Source organism: Saccopteryx leptura, chromosome 12, assembly GCF_036850995.1.
Source record: "Saccopteryx leptura isolate mSacLep1 chromosome 12, mSacLep1_pri_phased_curated, whole genome shotgun sequence".
Taxonomy (NCBI): domain Eukaryota; kingdom Metazoa; phylum Chordata; class Mammalia; order Chiroptera; family Emballonuridae; genus Saccopteryx; species Saccopteryx leptura.
The window spans coordinates 384,162-402,087 of record NC_089514.1 but is presented as its reverse complement, the minus strand read 5'-3'; the positions used below and the strand labels follow the sequence as shown (position 1 = coordinate 402,087).

Below are 17,926 nucleotides of genomic sequence, written 5' to 3'. Positions count from 1 at the left end.
AGGGAAGGCGGTATTGTTGGTACCAGCCTCTGCAGACTTCCTACCACAGGTCCTGTCAAGATCACGTCTTATTTGGGATTATGCATTTAAAAATTTTTATTTATTCATTTTAGAGGAGAGAAAGAGAGAAGGGGCAGAAAGCATCAACTCCCATTTGTGCCTTGACCAGGGAAGCCTAGGGTTTTGAACCAGTGACCTCAGTGTTCCAGGCTGACACTTTTATCTACTGCACCAACCACAGGCCAGGCTGGGATTATGCATCTTCAGTCTCCTTTAAATTAGTACATTTCCTCCCGCCCCCACCGCTTTTCTTCACTTTACTTTTTGAAAGGTTGAACCCAGTTGTCCTATATTCTGGATTTGCCTTATTGTTTTTTCATGATGTCCTCTAACTTCTTAACTCTCTGTAAACTGCAAGGCAGGACAAAAGGACCTAATTCAGGGTAAACATTACTTACAAACGTATATTGTACACATTGGTGATCCTTAATGTTTTACAATGATCATCTTTTGCCAAAACGACGCAAGATTTTAATTTTACACTCGAAATCAGAGCAAGTCATCCCTCAATTAAAATCCCTTAAGGGGTCGGTCATTTGCCAAAGTCCTTAAAGAGGTCTAACAAGGCCTACCTGTCCCTCCCACGCCCATCTAGGACCGCATTTCCTGCTTCCAGTCCCTTGTCCAGGTTCAATCCCAGCCCTCATGGGATAACGGACCCACGCCCACCGCGCGGGCAGACCGGACGAAGCGGCGGGGTGGGGTGGAAGAGAGGCGTTTCAGCTCCTTCGTACTCCCCGCGCGGTCCTGTTGCGTCTACCGAGAAGCAGAAGCAGGCGCGCGTCGGCAGGTGTCAGTACTAGGCGACGTCACCAAGCTACCGTAAGGTCGCTCCCCCAACAACGGGTGTCCAGAGCATGCGCAGTCTCCATTTGCCCGTGCTGCGGGACCTGGGAAACGGGGCGGGGCGGACGCAGGGCGGGCGTCTCCACGCACGCGCGCTCTTGCCTGGCTGAGCTGCGTCGCCTGGGAGCGGGGCGCAGGCATGCACATGCGCATGCGCGCTGGACGGAGGGTGCGCGATGGCAGGTGGCGAGTCCCCGCGGCGACCCGGGATGGGGTGCTCCACTTTGCTGTTGCTCGCGCTGTGCGCGGTGGGCGTCCGAGGGCTCTACTTCCACATCGGCGAGACTGAGAAACGCTGCTTCATCGAGGAAATCCCCGACGAGACCATGGTCATCGGTCAGGCAGAGTGGGGGTGGACAGGGCCCCTGTATTCCCTAGACGTGGCTGCGACGCCCCATGGAGTGTGGCAGCCCCGAGGACGAGGCGCGTTTTGACGGCTCTGTCTCTCCGCAGGGAACTACCGCACCCAGATGTGGGATAAGCAGAAGGAGGTCTTCTTGCCCTCCACCCCCGGCCTGGGCATGCACGTGGAGGTGAAGGACCCTGAAGGCAAGGTAGGGCCATGGATGGCTGCCCGCAGGCTGTGGCACGGGGTCCCTGCAGACTGCGTCAGGCCATCCTTTCCAGAGCACTCTGGGTTGTATAGAGCTTGGAGAACATCAACTACTCCTGGAGAGGTCAGTGCAGTGGGGCTTTCACCGACTGCTCTGTTGCAGGTGGTGCTGTCCAGGCAGTACGGCTCGGAGGGACGCTTCACCTTCACTTCCCACACCCCTGGTGACCATCAGATCTGCCTGCACTCCAACTCCACCAAGATGGTGCTCTTCGCCGGTGGCAGACTGGTAAGAGAATGTTCTTTTGGCTACAGCTCGGAATCTCTCACTTGGTTCCAAAGTTACAATTTATCATCATCATCGTTTGTGACACTCCTTGGCATAGTCAGAATTGGGGAAACACATGTCGTCCCTCTGTCCCACAGCCAGGGACAAGAGTGGGTTCCGTAGTCTGGAACAGGCCATCGGAGGCTCCCCCGCTCAGACAGTTAACCTCAGTGTTTCTGACCCTATGGCTTTGGGGCTCCCACCTCGTGTCCTTGTAGCGCGTGCACCTAGACATCCAGGTTGGGGAGCATGCCAACAACTACCCTGAGATTGCGGCCAAGGACAAGCTGACAGAGCTGCAGCTGCGAGCCCGCCAGCTGCTCGATCAGGTGGAGCAGATCCAGAAGGAGCAGGACTACCAGCGGGTAAGGGCAGGTTGCTGTACTGGGACCTGGCCGTTGAACTTTGTGTCACCACACCCCCTGGAGTTCCTGCTTGGGGCTTTCTAGAGAGCAGGATGGAGGGTATCAGTCTAGAGCACTGATTCACGACCTTTTTCATCTCTTGGCACTTGTAAACTAATGACTAAAGTTCTGTGGCACGCCAAAAATATATTATTTGCTGATCTGACAAAAAAAATAGGTATAATTTGGATTCATTCAGACTGGATGGTTGTTGTTGTATTGGCTATTGTCTTTTTTTTTATTTGACAATCTAAGGAAAATGAGGACAGTGTCACTAAATAGGGATTGCATGTTTTAAAATTTTTTTGTAGTATACTGGTTGAAAACCGCTACTCTAGTGCGCTTTTAAAAAAACTCTTACGTTAAATTTAAAATCTAGGCATTGCCTGTTCACCTTGGGATTTCCGTCCTAGCAGAGATGCTTGTGGAGAGGCCACACTTCCATTTTCCCGGGCACTGCTGGTGGGAGTCAGGAAGTAGAGTAGGCATTTGGTCCCACAGTTGATAAGTTCCCTGGGAGGGAGGCTCTCACGGCAACCAGGACTGGTTTTCCCTGCACATTTAACCTTGAGTTTATTATCCTGTATAGTATCGTGAAGAGCGCTTTCGTCTGACCAGTGAGAGCACCAACCAGAGGGTCCTGTGGTGGTCCATCGCTCAGACTGTCATCCTTATCCTCACTGGCATCTGGCAGATGCGTCACCTCAAGAGCTTCTTTGAGGCCAAGAAGCTGGTGTAGTGTCCTCGCCATACGACCCTTCCCTCTCACCTCACTTATTTGGTACTTTCCCCATACCTTATCCACCTGGCTTGTGAGGGGAAAAAATGAAAAAGAATATAAACCACATTGGTTCCCTGGCAACAAAACATCCCGATCAGCCACTTGTTAACACTGGTTCTCAAGGACACAGGACACTGGTCCAAGCTTTCAAAGGTGTCTTGGGGTTTGTGCACAGTCAGAACTACCCAGGACTAAGTCTTGTTTCTTCCACCTCCAGTGATTCCCCTCCATCCTGTCACAAAACGAGCAAATGACAAGTCTCTCCTGTAGCCCCGTCCTCATCCACTCATGCAGTAGGCAATGGAAATGCCCCACCCTGGAGGCCCCACCTCCCTGCTCCCATCAGTCCTGGGTTCACTCAGTGGCTTTGTGAATGTAAAGGGGCAGAGGCCCTAGAGGATTGAAATGTTTTTCTATATATTAGAACTATTTTTTGATAAATTATATATTTTCTTTCCTACTTGAAATGTTACTGCCTGTGTGTGATGCTGAAAATACCATTGCAGCCCTGTCTGCATTGTTTATCCATGCATTTTTGACAATTACTATGACACTCTTTGACTTCAGCTGCCTGTGGGCCAGAAAGCAGATGCCCCAGCTGCTGTCAAGGCCTTATCAGAGGGCCAAGCAGAGACTCCTCTGGGACTCCTGAGAGTCCCATCAGACAGGGTCTCAGTAAGAGTGAGGTCATGACAGCTCACACAAGGCAGGGCACTCTTACCCTCCTTCTCTTGACCTTTATTTAAACAATGGTAAATGTTATCATGGAACCAGGTTTGGTTCTTTATACAGATTTTTCCAGTGAAATAAAATGTGTTGTACTAGCTATGTTTGAGTGAAATTCTGGGTGGAGGGGGGGCACACAGGGAATGGAAGCAAGGCTGCTGGCCTGGACTACTCTGCAGCTGACCTGGAGTGTACTGCAGCGTGTGGGGTCCTGGTGCTAAGGCTTGTCTGACTGCAGTCTCCAATGTGGGTGGACAAGGGGTTGCTCAGCCATTCACAGAGCTCAACCAAGTGGACCCATCAGCAAGGGATGGTGTGAGGGGGGTTAAGTCCTCTGATCATAAGTTTAAGCAGATCTCACCATACTTCCTTCATGCCGGCTGCTTTAGGAAACAATGCCATTGTTGCCCATTCTTGACATTTTATTTCATGATTATTTATCTGATAAAACTAAATTCTTCCTTTCATGTTTTTCTTCAAATGTACAATACTACTCCATATATATACCTATTTTAACTTGTGAAAATATGTAGTTTTCCTTTATAGGTATTATGTAACATTTTTGAGATTCTATGTATTGCTCATATTTCTAATTTTTAATGGCTGTGTTAACAGCTGAGTGAGGGGAAATGCCATAATTGACATCCAGAATTCTTTGGATATTTAAAGTAGTTTTCCATTTTCTTCATGTTACATTAAACAGTAAAATTGGCTGGTTGTGTGGGCCAGTGGCCAGAGGCTTTGGAGGAGAATGAGACATGTTGTGTGTGCTCTGTGGCTGTTACTAGGAATCCATCCAGTAAAGCAGAGACTAGAGTCTGAGCCGTGGGAGGACAGGAAAGTACAATTAAGAGCTGAGGCTGGTTTCAACAGTCTGCCAGTGGTAGACAAGACTATCTTAATTATGTTATGTCAGTGTGTCCTGGGTTTCTCCTATCAGTTTTTAGTAGGAAGGGGAGTGGAGTGAGGACAAGTGTGGGAGTGCATTACAGTACCCTGATGGGATCGGTGGAAGGTTTCCAAACTTCTGTGTGGTATTCACAGATATACTACAACCTAAATGTTTTTTTTTTTTAAACAGTTGGGCTATGTCCACAAAATTGTGGTGATCCTCCCACCACTCCATACTACCCTGATTTCCTTTCTGAAATTCTTTCCTGGATCATACAATACCTTAACCAAACAGCCTGCTACCTCCTTACCACACACACAAAAGCCTGACAATAGCGTTGACCTGGGATGCTTAGGTCGCTGGTTTGAGTGCAGGCTCACCAGCTTGAGCATGGTATTGACATGGTTCCATGGTCACTAGCTTGAGCCAAAGAGTTGCTGGCTTGGCTGGAGCCCCCCCCCACCCCCGATCAAGGCACATATGAGAATAAACAAGTAACATGAAGCAATTACGAGCTGATGCTTTTCATCACTCTTCTCTTGTCTTCCCCCACCAAAGGAAAAATAAAAGGGTTGGGGGAGCCATTCTACTCATGCCAGTCTATCATCCTGGCCTAGACCTAGCTCTCACTGGGACTGGCAGGCCCCATCTCTGTCCATCTTTTGGTCCCAGCCTCATTTGACCTGTGGTCCATGAACTGCTCTCTGTTCTCACCCTCGCATCTGGCACTCATGCTGGGCCTATGTCAGCTGATGCAAGGGGCCATCTGGGAAACTCATCACATTCCTGAGCAACACCCCGGCACAGTCTGATTAAGCAAGTTTGTGTTGGGTTGTGTGGTAGGCAGAATGATAGCCCTCCAAATGATGTCCGTGTCTTAACACCTGGAACCTGTGAATATGTCACCTAACATAGCAAAGGAGAATTAAGGGTGCTAACAGATGATTTTAAAATGGAGATTATCTTGGTATCTGGCTGTATCCAGCGACATCACAAGTTTCCTTAAAAGTAGAGGATGGAGGCAGAGGAAGGTCATAGTGATGCTTTATGAGGACTACTCCTACTGCTGCTGGCTTTGAAGATGGATGAAGGGCACCACCAGCCAAGCTGGGAAAGGCAAGACAGGAATTGTCCCTCTAGAGTCTTCGAAGGGAATGCAGCCCTGCCAACAGCTTAATTTCCTTAATGTGAGGCTTTGTCATACTTGTCACCTATACCACTATAAGTTTCTGCTGTTTTAGCCACTAACTTTATGGCAATTGTTACAACAGCAATACCAAACTAATACAGGCAAGAACCAAGATGCCTTATTTTTGACCAGGCTCTGCAGGTAACTGATGTGCAGCCAGGTTTGGGAACCTCAGACAGATCTACTTTTCTTTGTCTCATTCTTCCAACCCTTGTCCTGGCACAGTCCAATTCCTGCGACCTGCCTCGGACGGCTCGGGGCCCTGAACTTCAGACACCCTTTCGGTGGCCTCTACCACCTGATGCTACTACACCCACGGTCGCTTGCGTTCTCCTCAGAAAGGTGTCGTCCCCGCTCATGTTCCTAGACGGCCACGGGCAGTCGGGCGCTGAAACACTTCTGCCCAAAAGTCTTCCTGAGCGCAGCAGGTGGAGCGTCCACGTTTACACAGACCCGGGCAGCAACCCCGGGGCAGCAGGGCAGGCGAAGGCGCTCCCGTCAAGTTACCACGGAAGGCACTCCTGTTCTTCGGGAGTCACGGCCAGTGGGGCCTAATGACTAAGGCGAGGCCGGTCCAAGACGCTCTAACGAAGGTAAAGCCATAGCCAGCAACTGTGTGCTTGGAAGCTGTCAGCCCCGGTGGGATGGCGGAAGCGGGAGTGATCACACACGCTTCCGCCGCAGGTAACCCCAAGCAAGCGTTAGGAGACAACGTCAGGGGGCCGGAGAAGACCCGTGGGGCTCCCAGGCGACCCCCGACCGCTCACTACCTCTGCCCGAAACCCCGGTCCCCGCGCGCTGCCGCAGCCGCAGAGATCCGCCGGAACACCGGAAGCCTAGGCTCCAACACTTCCGGGAGTGATGGCGTCTCTGACGTCGATTGGTTGTTGCCTTGACCCCACGCGTCGCTTTTCCTGCCGCGCGTGCGCGTTGTCACTACAGAGCTCCAACATGGCGGACGCCGAGGTGTTGGGATTCGAACACATGGGCCTTGACTCTCGGCTCTTACAGGTACCGGCGGGCTGAGGATCCGGGCAGGTGTGGCGGGAGTGGAGGGGCGCGGGCACGCGCCGGCCTGGCGGGAGCAGCAGCACAGTTCTTCATCTTTTCCTAGGCAGTCACCGACCTGGGCTGGTCGCGGCCCACGCTGATCCAGGAAAAGGCCATTCCGCTGGCCCTGGAGGGGAAGGACCTCCTGGCTCGGGCCCGCACTGGCTCGGGGAAGACAGCCGCCTATGCCATTCCGATGCTGCAGCTGCTGCTCCACAGGAAGGCGGTGGGTCGCGGGAGGGGCTCTAAGGCGGGAAGGGAGATGAAGAGTGCGCCTGGTGCTTTCTTGGAAAGCCGTGTCGTCGTCACCAGTCTTTCCCAAGGACCAGGCTCTCTTTTGGCCTCTCACCTGTGAAGGAAGGCCCTAGAAAGCCTAGTGGTGTCGTGGCAAACGTTCTGGCCTGGAATTCAGGTTATCTGGGTTCTGGTCCAGGCCTTGCTCTGTCACTCTGTAATCTTGATTAAATCGTTTTCCTTTCTTCTACAAAGACTGGGCACATTCTCTTCCTTATTGTGAAACTCCAGCTGCCTGATTAGTCCATTTTAAGTAATTTGACAACCATAAAGTAAGTTACTCTTTGTGAGGGCCAGCACCTAGGACAGAGCCTTCTGTTCCACATTCTGAGGTGGGGAGAAGTAAGTACTGAGTTACGCGGAAGTCCCATCACTTGGGTCACATTGCCTGGAAGAGTTAGAGAAAGCACCAGGTAGCCACAACGGCATGAACTGGCTGAAGTCTTAATTCGTGCTCTTGCAGACCGGCCCTGCGGTGGAGCAGGCTGTGCGTGGCCTTGTTCTTGTGCCCACCAAGGAACTGGCTCGGCAAGCCCAGTCCATGATTCAGCAGCTCGCTGCCTACTGTGCCCGAGACATCCGCGTGGCCAACGTCTCAGCCGCTGAAGACTCAGCCTCTCAGAGGTGGGTGAGGGCACCAGGGCTGTGGGGGAATAAAGCTGCAGGGAGATGTGGGATTGGGTTTGAGTGCACTAGGAGAGGAGGCTGGTCCTGGGGGAGGTCCCAGCTGTACCTTCTCCCCAACACTGAGGTGTTGCCTGCCTGCAGAGCTGTACTGATGGATAAACCGGACGTCGTCATAGGGACCCCATCTCGCATATTAAACCACTTGCAGCAAGACAGCTTGAAGCTGCGGGACTCCATGGAACTGCTGGTGATGGATGAGGCCGATCTTCTCTTCTCTTTCGGCTTTGAGGAAGAGCTGAAGAGTCTTCTCTGGTAAGGGAGAGACATGGGGGGGGGGGGTGGGAAGCTGTGAATTGACACCAGGGCCTGGGGTAGGTGGCCAGAAGTCCAGCTGCCACAATTAGAGGACCCTGGAGCTGGAGTCTGATGGGGCTTTGTTTTGTTTTAGTCATTTGCCCCGGATTTATCAGGCTTTTCTGATGTCAGCTACTTTTAATGAGGATGTACAAACACTCAAGGAGCTGGTATTGCATAACCCGGTAAGTGTCCCATACAGGCATTGGCAGTTGACATGTGACACTCTAAGGAGCCTTTTGATGTTTTGGAGGGGACAGTTGTTACCGGTTTAGTCTTCTTGGTTCTAAAGCAGTAGAAGCCAGTAGTCATCAACAACACTCCTTCTTCCAAGCCTGAAATCACTGTATAATTCCAGATGTCCCCTAAGGGTTTAAACCTAAAGTCACCTACAGGCCTGAGTATGGACCCCCCCGCCCCAGTGGAAGAAAGTTTGCCTTTAGCAGCACGGCCAAAGTGCTGTACTTAATGACCGCTACTCTTCAGAAAGGTTGCTGCTGTAGGGTGTTCCTCCTCACTACAGTCATTTACCTGCATTTCTGTTTGTTCTGTTCCCCAAATACTTTGCATGTAGTTTTATGGCCTTTGTACCCCACAATAGCTAGGGTCTTTTGAATACTTACACCAGCCAGAGGGGACCTGTGGTGCTCTGTACTAACACATTTGCACTGTGGCTTGCAGTACTGTTCTTGTCTTCTTTCCTGACCACAGACCTGTCTTTCCCCCCCTGTCTCTGCCCCCTTCCCAGGTTACTCTCAAATTGCAAGAGTCCCAACTGCCAGGGCCAGACCAGCTACAGCAGTTTCAGGTGGTCTGTGACACTGAGGAAGACAAGTTCCTGTTGCTGTATGCCCTGCTCAAGCTGTCGTTGATTCGGGGGAAATCTCTGCTCTTCGTCAACACTCTAGAGCGGAGCTACCGGCTGCGCCTGTTCCTGGAACAATTCAGCATCCCTACCTGCGTGCTCAATGGGGAGCTCCCCCTGCGATCTAGGTGTGCTGCGGCTGATGTTGTGGCTGAAATAGTTGAGGATGGGGAAACGCAATTTATGTTCTTGTTCCTTAAGCGTTTAGAGGCCAGGTTCTGGTCTTGACTTGATATTTGGTGATGGTCACCAATTCTGAGGTACTCACATCTTCAACCAAGGAGGTTGAGTCACAAAGATACAGTAGGGAGCCTGATGTGTGGTGGTGCAGGGGATCAAGCGTCAACCTGGAACGCTGAGGTTGCCGGTTTGAAACCCTGGGCTTGACTGGTCAAGGCACGTATGGGAGTTGATGCCTTCTGCTCCTCCCCCTTCTCTCTCTCTTTCTCTCTTTCTCTCTCTCTGTCTCCTCTAAAATGAATAAATACAAATAGTAAAAAAAAATGCAGTAGGGATAGAGTTTAAGAAGAGGGAAAGTCAAAAGGATGGTGATCAGAGCAGTGCTAGGATGGTGAGCTGCCTCCAGCTTTTGGGGCTGACTCTCCCCTCTTGGGCCACAGGTGCCACATTATCTCACAGTTCAACCAAGGCTTCTACGACTGTGTCATAGCAACTGATTCCGAAGTCCTCGGGGCCCCAGTCAAAGGCAAGCGTCGGGGCAAAGGACCCAAGGGGGACAGGTGAGTTCACGTGTCTGTCCTCCGAGCCCTCCCCTGGAAGGCTGATCTGAGAGTGCCAGAGTGGAGAGCCAGGCCTGGCTGCTGGCATCACCCACAGGGCCCGTGTTCAGCTGCTGGCCCTGGAGAAGGGCAGGGAAGGGCACACCATGGTCCCTGGCATCACAGAGGCCAGGCTGGGTTGTTGGTGCACTGTCTGGTCAGGGGAGACGGCCCAGCTTGCACTGGGTACAGCTGTGACTTGTGGGGAGGATGTGCCTGAGGGGGGAAGGGAGCCCACCGTCTGCCTGCCTCATGGGGTTCTCAGATCACTCTGTGGGACAGTGAGTTCTGCTGTTGCTCCAGAGCTGAGGTTGGGCAGAGTTGCTCCCCACCCCCGGAACAGTTCTGAAGTTAAAGGTTCTTACTCTCTCAGGGTCCTTGACCTTCATACAGGCTTTGCTTGGGGACCCTGCTGTTCCAATAAGCTTGAGAACACCAGCTTGGGAGAGCAGGGATGAGTCTGCTGTGGTGTGTGTCCTGCAGGGCCTCTGATCCAGAGTCCGGTGTGGCCCGGGGCATTGACTTCCACCATGTGTGTGCTGTGCTCAACTTTGACCTCCCTCCCAACCCTGAGGCCTACATCCATCGAGCAGGCAGGTAGGAGAGCTGGGTGTGGTCGGCCCGGCACCTGGACTGTGGGCAGCCCCCAAGACTCGGCTGAGAGACTTGCGCTATGTCATCTCTCCTTGCAGGACAGCACGTGCCAATAACCCTGGTGTGGTCTTGACCTTCGTGCTGCCCACAGAGCAGTCCCACCTGGGCAAGATCGAGGAGCTTCTTGGTGGAGGTAAGAGCCAGGCCCAGGTTTCGCCCAGGACACCTTGGACCCAGTGATGGTGGTGGAGCAGGCACACTAGTGTGACCAGCCACTGCCCATCGCTTGGCTCTTCTTGTCCCACATTCCTCGCTCCATCCTCATCCTGCCCTCGGTATCAGGCACTGCCCTCTTCACGAATGAGCAGGCTCGGGTCCAGAGCACATTTACTTTCTGCCCCAGGGGCAGAAGGGACAAGGGTGGGGAAGGGGGGTTAAGAATGGGAAGAGGAGCCCTGGCCGGTTGGCTCAGTGGTAGAGCGTTGACCCAGCGTGTGGAAGTCCTGGGTTCAATTTCCGGCCAGGGCACAGAGGAGAAGTGCCTATCTGCTTCTCCACCCCTCCCCCTCTCCTTCCTCTCTGTCTCTCTCTTCCTGTCCTGCAGTCAGGGCTCCATGGGAGCAAAGTTGGCCCGGGCACTGAGGATGGCTCTGTGGCCTCTGCCTCAGGCGCTAGAATGGCTCTGGTTGTAACAGAGCGACGCCCCATATGGGCAAAGCATTGCCCCCTGGTGGGCATGCCGGGTGGATCCCGGTCGGGCGCATGCGGGAGTCTGTCTGACTGCCTCCCCGTTTCCAACTTCAGAAAAACACACACAAAAAAAAAGAATGAGAAGAGGCTGGTGGTGTCTCAGGAGGCGGCCCTAGTGAGGGCATTGTTGTGGGGCAGCTGGGCGTGTCTCGGGCTGTGGGAAGAGGACAGTGGAGGAGGGCTGGGTGGGTTGGTGGGCCCACCACCACCAGGACGTTAAGGGCACAGAGTCTAGAGTGGCCGTGGGGAAGGAGAGTGGTACCTGGGCAGGTTCTGAGGATGATGGATGTGAGAGGCACCTAGGATATGGGGATGTTGGGCTGTCCCGGCCAGAGCATCCTGGAGAAGTGTTGTGCCTGTCGGTGACACCCAGGTTCCTTACTGCGTGTGCACATCGTGTTGCAGGGAATAGGCGGGCAGGCGCCTTACCCTGGGCGGGGGGTACAGGAGGCCCTGGGTCTGCAGCTGGGGCTGCTCACTGCTGCTTCTCCACAGAGAACGGGACCCCAGTACTGCTTCCCTACCAGTTCCACATGGAGGAGATCGAGGGCTTCCGCTACCGCTGCAGGGTGAGTCGGCCAGGGCGGAGCAGGGGTTCCTGTGGGACAGGCTGTCCTGGCAGCCCAGTGTCCTGACCCTCAGTTTCCGCCCAGGATGCCATGCGGTCGGTGACTAAACAAGCCATCCGAGAAGCGAGGTTGAAGGAGATCAAAGAGGAGCTTCTGCACTCGGAGAGGCTGAAGGTGAGGGAGGGGCAGGCAGGAGGCCTTGGCCAGTGGGGACAACACGGGCAACCAGCTGTTCTGCCTCAGTGACTTCTGTGACTGCACAGTTATGCTTGTGCCCAAGCTTGTCAGAGACGTGAATCCAGAGGTAGGAGCATCTGAGTGCCCCTGGCAGGGGCCGCAGGTCAGAGCCGGGAATGCCGGAGGGACAAGGTGTGTTTGTGTGTCAGTGCGGGGCAGTCTAGGATGGCGCCGGGTGACTGCTGTGTGCTAAGTGCTCCGCGGAAAAGGGAGCGAGGGGCCCCGGGAGACGCGAGATTCCATCACCTGCTGCCTCCGGGATGGGGACTGTGACCAGGAGAGGGGGCGGGAAACCTCGGCCTTTTCAGTTGCAAACACCAGCTGCCTGCCCAGAGCCCTGTGCAGTCACACGGGACAGACGCTCTGCAGCTCTGTTTCTCCTGTCAGACGTACTTTGAAGACAACCCCAGGGACCTGCAGCTGCTGCGGCATGACTTGCCCTTGCACCCTGCGGTGGTGAAGCCTCACCTGGGCCACGTCCCTGACTACCTGGGTGAGTCGGGCCTGGGTGCACCCCGAGTGTGTGGGGGGCGCAGTCCATCTCAGCTGGCCTGACAGGAACGTGTGCACAGACGCGAGCTAATGTGCTCACCGCACAGTCCCCGTGCGTGTTGCGCTCAGAGGAGCAAGGAGGGAGCCCCATCTTTGTCCGTAGGAGCAGTCATTGCCAACAGTATGGGGCCGACTGGCTAGGGTGTCAGGGTGCTGCTTAGAGGCCCTCGGACCGTGTGGCCAGGCTGGACGGGGCTCTGCCTTGCTCCAAGGGCAGATGAAGGGGAGGGTGGAGGCCGAGCGCCCTGCAGCGGGCCAGGGAAGCGATGGGTCTGATGGGAGAAGGAAGGCCGTGTGGAGAGACGCTGCCAGTTTGAAACGACTTTGTAGTGATGGGCCACGTGGGAGAGGCTACACGTAGATTTTCTTTCCTATTTTAGTAGCATTTTCTTTTAAAAAAAATATATTTTCTGTTACACGGTTACTGCAACACACTGTGCTGATAAATAGCTGTGTGATTGTGGGCACTTGAGTGTGTGTGACTGATGTGCAGTCCTGGGTCAGAACGGGAGAGCCCACTGGGGGCCTGGGGTGTGTGGGTGATGGGGGCTCAGCCAGGGGCCGGGCTGCTGAGGCCTCGTGTCTCTGCAGTTCCTCCAGCTCTTCGTGGCCTGGTTCGCCCTCACAAGAAGCGGAAGAAGCTTTCCTCTAAGAAGGGCAAGGTATGTCCCTCAGCTTTGAGGACAGTTGCAGGCCCATCCCCCACCTCATTCATTGTCACCAGGGTTGGCACATGCCTTGGAGGAGAGTGGCCTCAAACTCCTGGCTGCCAGGTCAATGGCTGAGCCCCCCTCAGCCATCCATATGTGCCTTCAAGAGCAAAGGAGGACCAGCTTTTCTGTCCCCACCGCCCTCCTGTCCTGCGGGCTCTGCTCCAGGCTGCAGGAGGAAGGAGGGCTGGGAGGGTGCCGTCCGCAGTGACCACCGCAGCTCCTGTCCTGCAGGCTGTGCTCCAGGCTGCAGGAGGAAGGAGGGCTGAGAAGGTGCCGTCTGCAGTGACCACCGCAGCTCCTGTCCTGGGCTCCTGGGGTCCAGGCTGCAGGAGGAAGGAGGGCTGGGAGGGTGCCGTCCGCAGTGACCACCGCCCTCCTGTCCTGCAGGCTGTGCTCCAGGCTGCAGGAGGAAGGAGGGCTGGGAGGGTGCCGTCCGCAGTGACCACCGCAGCTCCTGTCCTGCGGGCTCTGCTCCAGGCTGCAGGAGGAAGGAGGGCTGGGAGGGTGCCGTCCGCAGTGACCACCGCAGCTCCTGTCCTGCAGGCTGTGCTCCAGGCTGCAGGAGGAAGGAGGGCTGAGAAGGTGCCGTCCGCAGTGACCACCGCAGCTCCTGTCCTGGGCTCCTGGGGTCCAGGCTGCAGGAGGAAGGAGGGCTGAGAAGGTGCCGTCCGCAGTGACCACCGCAGCTCCTGTCCTGCAGGCTGTGCTCCAGGCTGCAGGAGGAAGGAGGGCTGGGAGGGTGCCGTCCGCAGTGACCACCGCAGCTCCTGTCCTGGGCTCCTGGGGTCCAGGCTGCAGGAGGAAGGAGGGCTGGGAGGGTGCCGTCCGCAGTGACCACCGCAGCTCCTGTCCTGCAGGCTGTGCTCCAGGCTGCAGGAGGAAGGAGGGCTGGGAGGGTGCCGTCCGCAGTGACCACCGCAGCTCCTGTCCTGGGCTCCTGGGGTCCAGGGCTCTGCAGTGGTGGCGGCACCCACTTCTCAGAGTCTGTCTCCGGTTGGTATTAGACATCCAGCTCCTCCAGCTGACCTGAGATCTTGCCCCCACAGAAGGTGAAGGCCCAGAATCCACTGCGCACCTTCAAGCACAGAGGAGAGAAGCGCAGACCCACGTCGGCACGATCCTGAGGCCGGCTTCCCCGGCGTGCTGGGCTGAGCACAGCAGAAGCAGGCCTCCCCCTGGACAGACTGGATTCCCATCCTGGACAGAGGCACTGGGTTCCAGGGCAGGCAGACTGGCCTCCAGATCTGGGGTGCTGCCAGGCTGGTGCTTTGTGCCTTAAAGACAGAAGAAAGATTCTGGCTGCCTTGGTTGGGGCCGCCCGCGGGGGAAGGGCTGCCCCTGAAGCTGCCTCCCGAAGGTAGGGCCTGGCTCTCTTCCTGTGGGCCTCCTTGACCAGCAGGGGTCAGCCGTGTAGCACTTCGGCCTGGGGCCCTGGGAGACACCTGCTCCTGTGGCCTTCCTGTTTGGGGTCCCACCGACCAGCCCCCATTCCTTAAAGCTCGGAAGGGACATTCCACCTGCAGGGAAAATGGACCTTTCTCTCTTTTAAAAAAAATATTTTAAAAATAATTTATTTCTCAACCGTAATTGACATACAGTATTAGTTTCCGGTGTACAACCCAGCGATTAGACGTTATACAACTTACTAAGTGATTGTTCTGGTAAGTCTTGCGCCCACCTGACTCCACACGCAGTAATTAGAAGACGCACTGTTGGCTCTGTTGGCTGTGTTCCTGTGCTGTACTCCACACCCCCCAAACCCCTGCCGTCAGCGCCATCCCTCTGTTCTCTGTATGTTTCTGTTCTGCTTGTTCCTTTATTTTTTCTTAGATTCATTTGTTGGCAGATACGTATTTATTGCCGTTTTACTGTTCATATTTTTCTCATTTTTTTTCCTTAAAGAAGATCCTTTTTTTAAAAAAAAAAAGAAAAAGGCCTGACCTGTGGTGGCGCAGTGGATAAAGTGTCGACCTGGAACACTGAGGTCACTGGTTCAAAACCCTGGGCTTGCCCAGTCAAGGCACATATGGGAGTTGATGCCTGCTGCTCTTCCCCCTTTTCTCTCTGTCTCTGTCTGTCTGTGTCTGTCTATCTCTCTCTGTCTCTCTTCTCTAAAATGAATAAATAAATAAAAATAATTCAAAAAAATAAAAAAAAGGAAAAAAGAAAAAGACCCTTTAACATTTCACGTAACACTAGTTTGGTGGTAGCAAGCTCCCCTCTGTCCTTTGATTCTAAATGACAGCTTTACTGGGTAATCTTGGTTGTGTCACTGATTGTGCCCTGCCTGGGGCCACCCAGCATGAGCTACAGAGTGGTGTGCAGACTGCTGCTACTTGTGCTGGGCTTGGAGGTGCCCAGGAGAGGTCAAGCTGTGAACCGAGGCCAGCTGCTGCTGGTGCCAGGCTTGGGACCACTGAGTGAGAGGTATCGGGTACGCAGAGGCCAGATGCTGCTTGTTTGAGAGATTTTAGGAAAATCCCAAGCATGACGTGAGAGAGGCTGTTAGTGTGGAAGAGCCGTGGCTTGGGAGAACCTTCAGGTTGGGTCAGGCTGGGTCCCAGGGGGGCCCCAGGGCGATGGAAACAGCTGTGGTGCACACCTGCTGGCTCTGTGGGGTGGGGTAGGGTCTCAGGAAAGGACCAATGGGCTCTGCCAGCTTTTTGAGGGCAAGGGGTGAGAGATGAGAAGCATGAACTAATATCACTTTAGTTGTTCATTGATTGCTTCTCATATGTGCCGTGATGGGCAGCGGGGCGGGGGCTCAAGCCAGCAACCTTTGGGTTCAAGCCAGTGACCATAGGATTATATTTATGAGCTTGCACTCAAGCCAGAAGAGCCCATGCTGAAGCTGGTGACCTTGGTTTCAAACCTGGGGCCTCTGTGCCCCAGGTATCTGATGGTCTATCTGGCGAAAAGCTGCCCCCTCAGTACCAGCTCTTGCATTGATGCCTGGTGACCCATTTACTCCCTCAGCATTTCCTGCTCCTATTCAAGTAGGAGGGTTTCTAGTTCTAGACTGTGTGTGAGGTGCGGGGGTGTCTGCTCAGGTGGCATCATTGCCTGTGGGACAGTAGCCAATGCACTGCCTCCAGAGTTCCCGTGTCCCCGTGGCTCAGGAATGGCTCATGTAGCTGAACAAGGACAGCAGCTCTGCAGCATCTGCTAGGTCTCAGGGTGACACCCACAGTGTGGGAGGAGGTGGGCTTAGACCTCCCCCTCTACTTGGCAGGCAGGCGAGGAGGGGCTGAGGCCTGGCCTGGGGGGGTGTCTACTGTGAGACGGTGTGCCAGCTGGACCCCAACTGTTCCTTGTTCCTCTGACCCTGCCGCCACCAGACCTTGCCAGTGAACTTGCATCCCAGGGCCAGCGTGCACACAGGAGTCTGGGTGTCTGCAGTTAGGTTCCCTGACGGATTGCAGCTGGGGCTGGGCGGAGGCCTGGTGCCCATGTGCTGCGTGGACTGTGGGCCGACACCTGGGCTGAGCTTTGGGTGCACATCCTTCTGTGGAGCTGAGGCTCAGGAACCCCTGGCACCTGAGGTCACAGCATGGGAAGGGCTGGGCAGGGTCTGGACATCAGTAGAGGCTCGCTCTGGTGCCAGGGCTGGCCCACTGTCCACCCACTATGGGCAGGTGGCATCCTTAGGCCTTTGGGAGCTGGGCCGTGCCTTGTTACCCTTTCTGAGTTAGGAGTGGGCCCTGGCACTTGGTGGGGTCTGAATTGGCCAGGGCTGTGGAGAGTGTCCCTGCACCCTGAGTTTATAGAGAGAAGGTGTCCAGGGACCCAGGCATTTTATTCAAGTCCCACACAGCCCTGCTTGCATGTGGGGAAACAGGTCTTTTAGAGATTGGACACATCTATCTAATGCTGAAGCCCCCATCCTTAATGGGTCCCTGTGCCTGAAAGGCAAGAGGCAGGGCCAGCCTGTTGTAAGTCACTGGACTGAGCAGCAGATTAGCTCTGCAGGACACACCGGGATGGATGGCGGGAGGTCAGGGGAGTTCATGGGCATCTCTCTGCACCTGGCTGGCACAGTCACACCTGAATAGGTGCTACACACCTGAGACTAAGGAAGGTGGGTGGGCACAGCCCTTGCAATAATCAGGCCTCTAATGTACCACCACCCCCCCTCCCAGAGTCCACGACCAGCATCCAGCTGTTAGGGTTGGCCAGTTGCAAGCACTGGGCTGAGGGCCAGAGGGAGCTTGGGCAGTGCTAGATAGCCACACTTTGGGATGTCCAGAATGCAAAGAGGGTTACACAGGGCCTCACCCAGCTGGAGGGGGTCAGGGGAGCTGGCTGCCTGAGCGAGCAGGCCTGGAGAGTGGGTAGGAACAGTATGTGGAAATACCTAGAGTGGGAGGGTGCGCCAAGTACAGGGTGAAAAAAAATGAAAGAGGCTCACAAAAATGGGCAAAGGCTGAAAAACTGGCTTGATTTACCTTTGAGAAGACATGTTAAAAATTCAAAAGTACAAATAGCTGAGGTGGTTTTTAAGCAGAGAAGTGTCCTGGTCAGATGGCCTCAGAGCTGTGGTGATAACGTGGGATAGAGTGTCCTTAGAAACCTCTGGACCCAGAGCAGGAGCAGGTTCAAGTGCATTTCCTATTCTTGCTAATTCCCCATCTGCTGTGGATCAGTGACTCAGCTTTTAGGGATTGGTCTTCGGACTTTGGTCTCCAGGGGCATTGATTGTTCCCAGGAGGAAAGGGCAAACAGCTCAGAAGGCAGACAGGCAGACTCCCGCATGCACCTGGCCA

The 17,926-nt window shown here is 54.5% G+C and overlaps 2 protein-coding genes across 2 annotated transcripts; both read left to right on the top strand.

Moving 5' to 3' along the window:
- Nucleotides 1-1,041: 1,041 nt before the first annotated feature.
- TMED4 (transmembrane p24 trafficking protein 4) lies at nt 1,042-3,798 on the top strand. Its single transcript, XM_066354033.1, has 5 exons — nt 1,042-1,242; nt 1,360-1,460; nt 1,623-1,748; nt 2,006-2,152; nt 2,781-3,798. The coding sequence occupies exons 1-5, from the start codon at nt 1,083-1,085 to the stop codon at nt 2,928-2,930; spliced, it is 684 nt and encodes a 227-aa protein (XP_066210130.1). The 5' UTR covers nt 1,042-1,082; the 3' UTR covers nt 2,931-3,798.
- Nucleotides 3,799-6,715: 2,917 nt separating this feature from the next.
- On the top strand, nt 6,716-15,075 carry DDX56 (DEAD-box helicase 56). Its single transcript, XM_066354125.1, has 14 exons — nt 6,716-6,790; nt 6,894-7,055; nt 7,587-7,747; nt 7,892-8,062; nt 8,199-8,289; nt 8,853-9,097; nt 9,590-9,709; nt 10,232-10,345; nt 10,441-10,535; nt 11,588-11,661; nt 11,746-11,835; nt 12,286-12,391; nt 13,042-13,112; nt 14,210-15,075. Exons 1-14 carry the CDS (start codon nt 6,731-6,733, stop codon nt 14,285-14,287), a joined length of 1,638 nt encoding a protein of 545 aa, XP_066210222.1. The 5' UTR covers nt 6,716-6,730; the 3' UTR covers nt 14,288-15,075.
- The last annotated feature ends 2,851 nt before the right edge of the window (nt 15,076-17,926 follow it).

Coding starts and splice junctions, on each gene's coding strand:
- TMED4 (XM_066354033.1), top strand. CDS start 1,083: ATGGCAGGTGGCGAGTCCCCGCGGCGACCCGGGATGGGGTGCTCCACT. Junction 1,243..1,359: donor CGACGAGACCATGGTCATCG/GTCAGGCAGAGT, acceptor GTCTCTCCGCAG/GGAACTACCGCACCCAGATG. Junction 1,461..1,622: donor TGAAGGACCCTGAAGGCAAG/GTAGGGCCATGG, acceptor GCTCTGTTGCAG/GTGGTGCTGTCCAGGCAGTA.
- DDX56 (XM_066354125.1), top strand. CDS start 6,731: ATGGCGGACGCCGAGGTGTTGGGATTCGAACACATGGGCCTTGACTCT. Junction 9,098..9,589: donor GAGCTCCCCCTGCGATCTAG/GTGTGCTGCGGC, acceptor CTTGGGCCACAG/GTGCCACATTATCTCACAGT. Junction 9,710..10,231: donor AAAGGACCCAAGGGGGACAG/GTGAGTTCACGT, acceptor TGTGTCCTGCAG/GGCCTCTGATCCAGAGTCCG.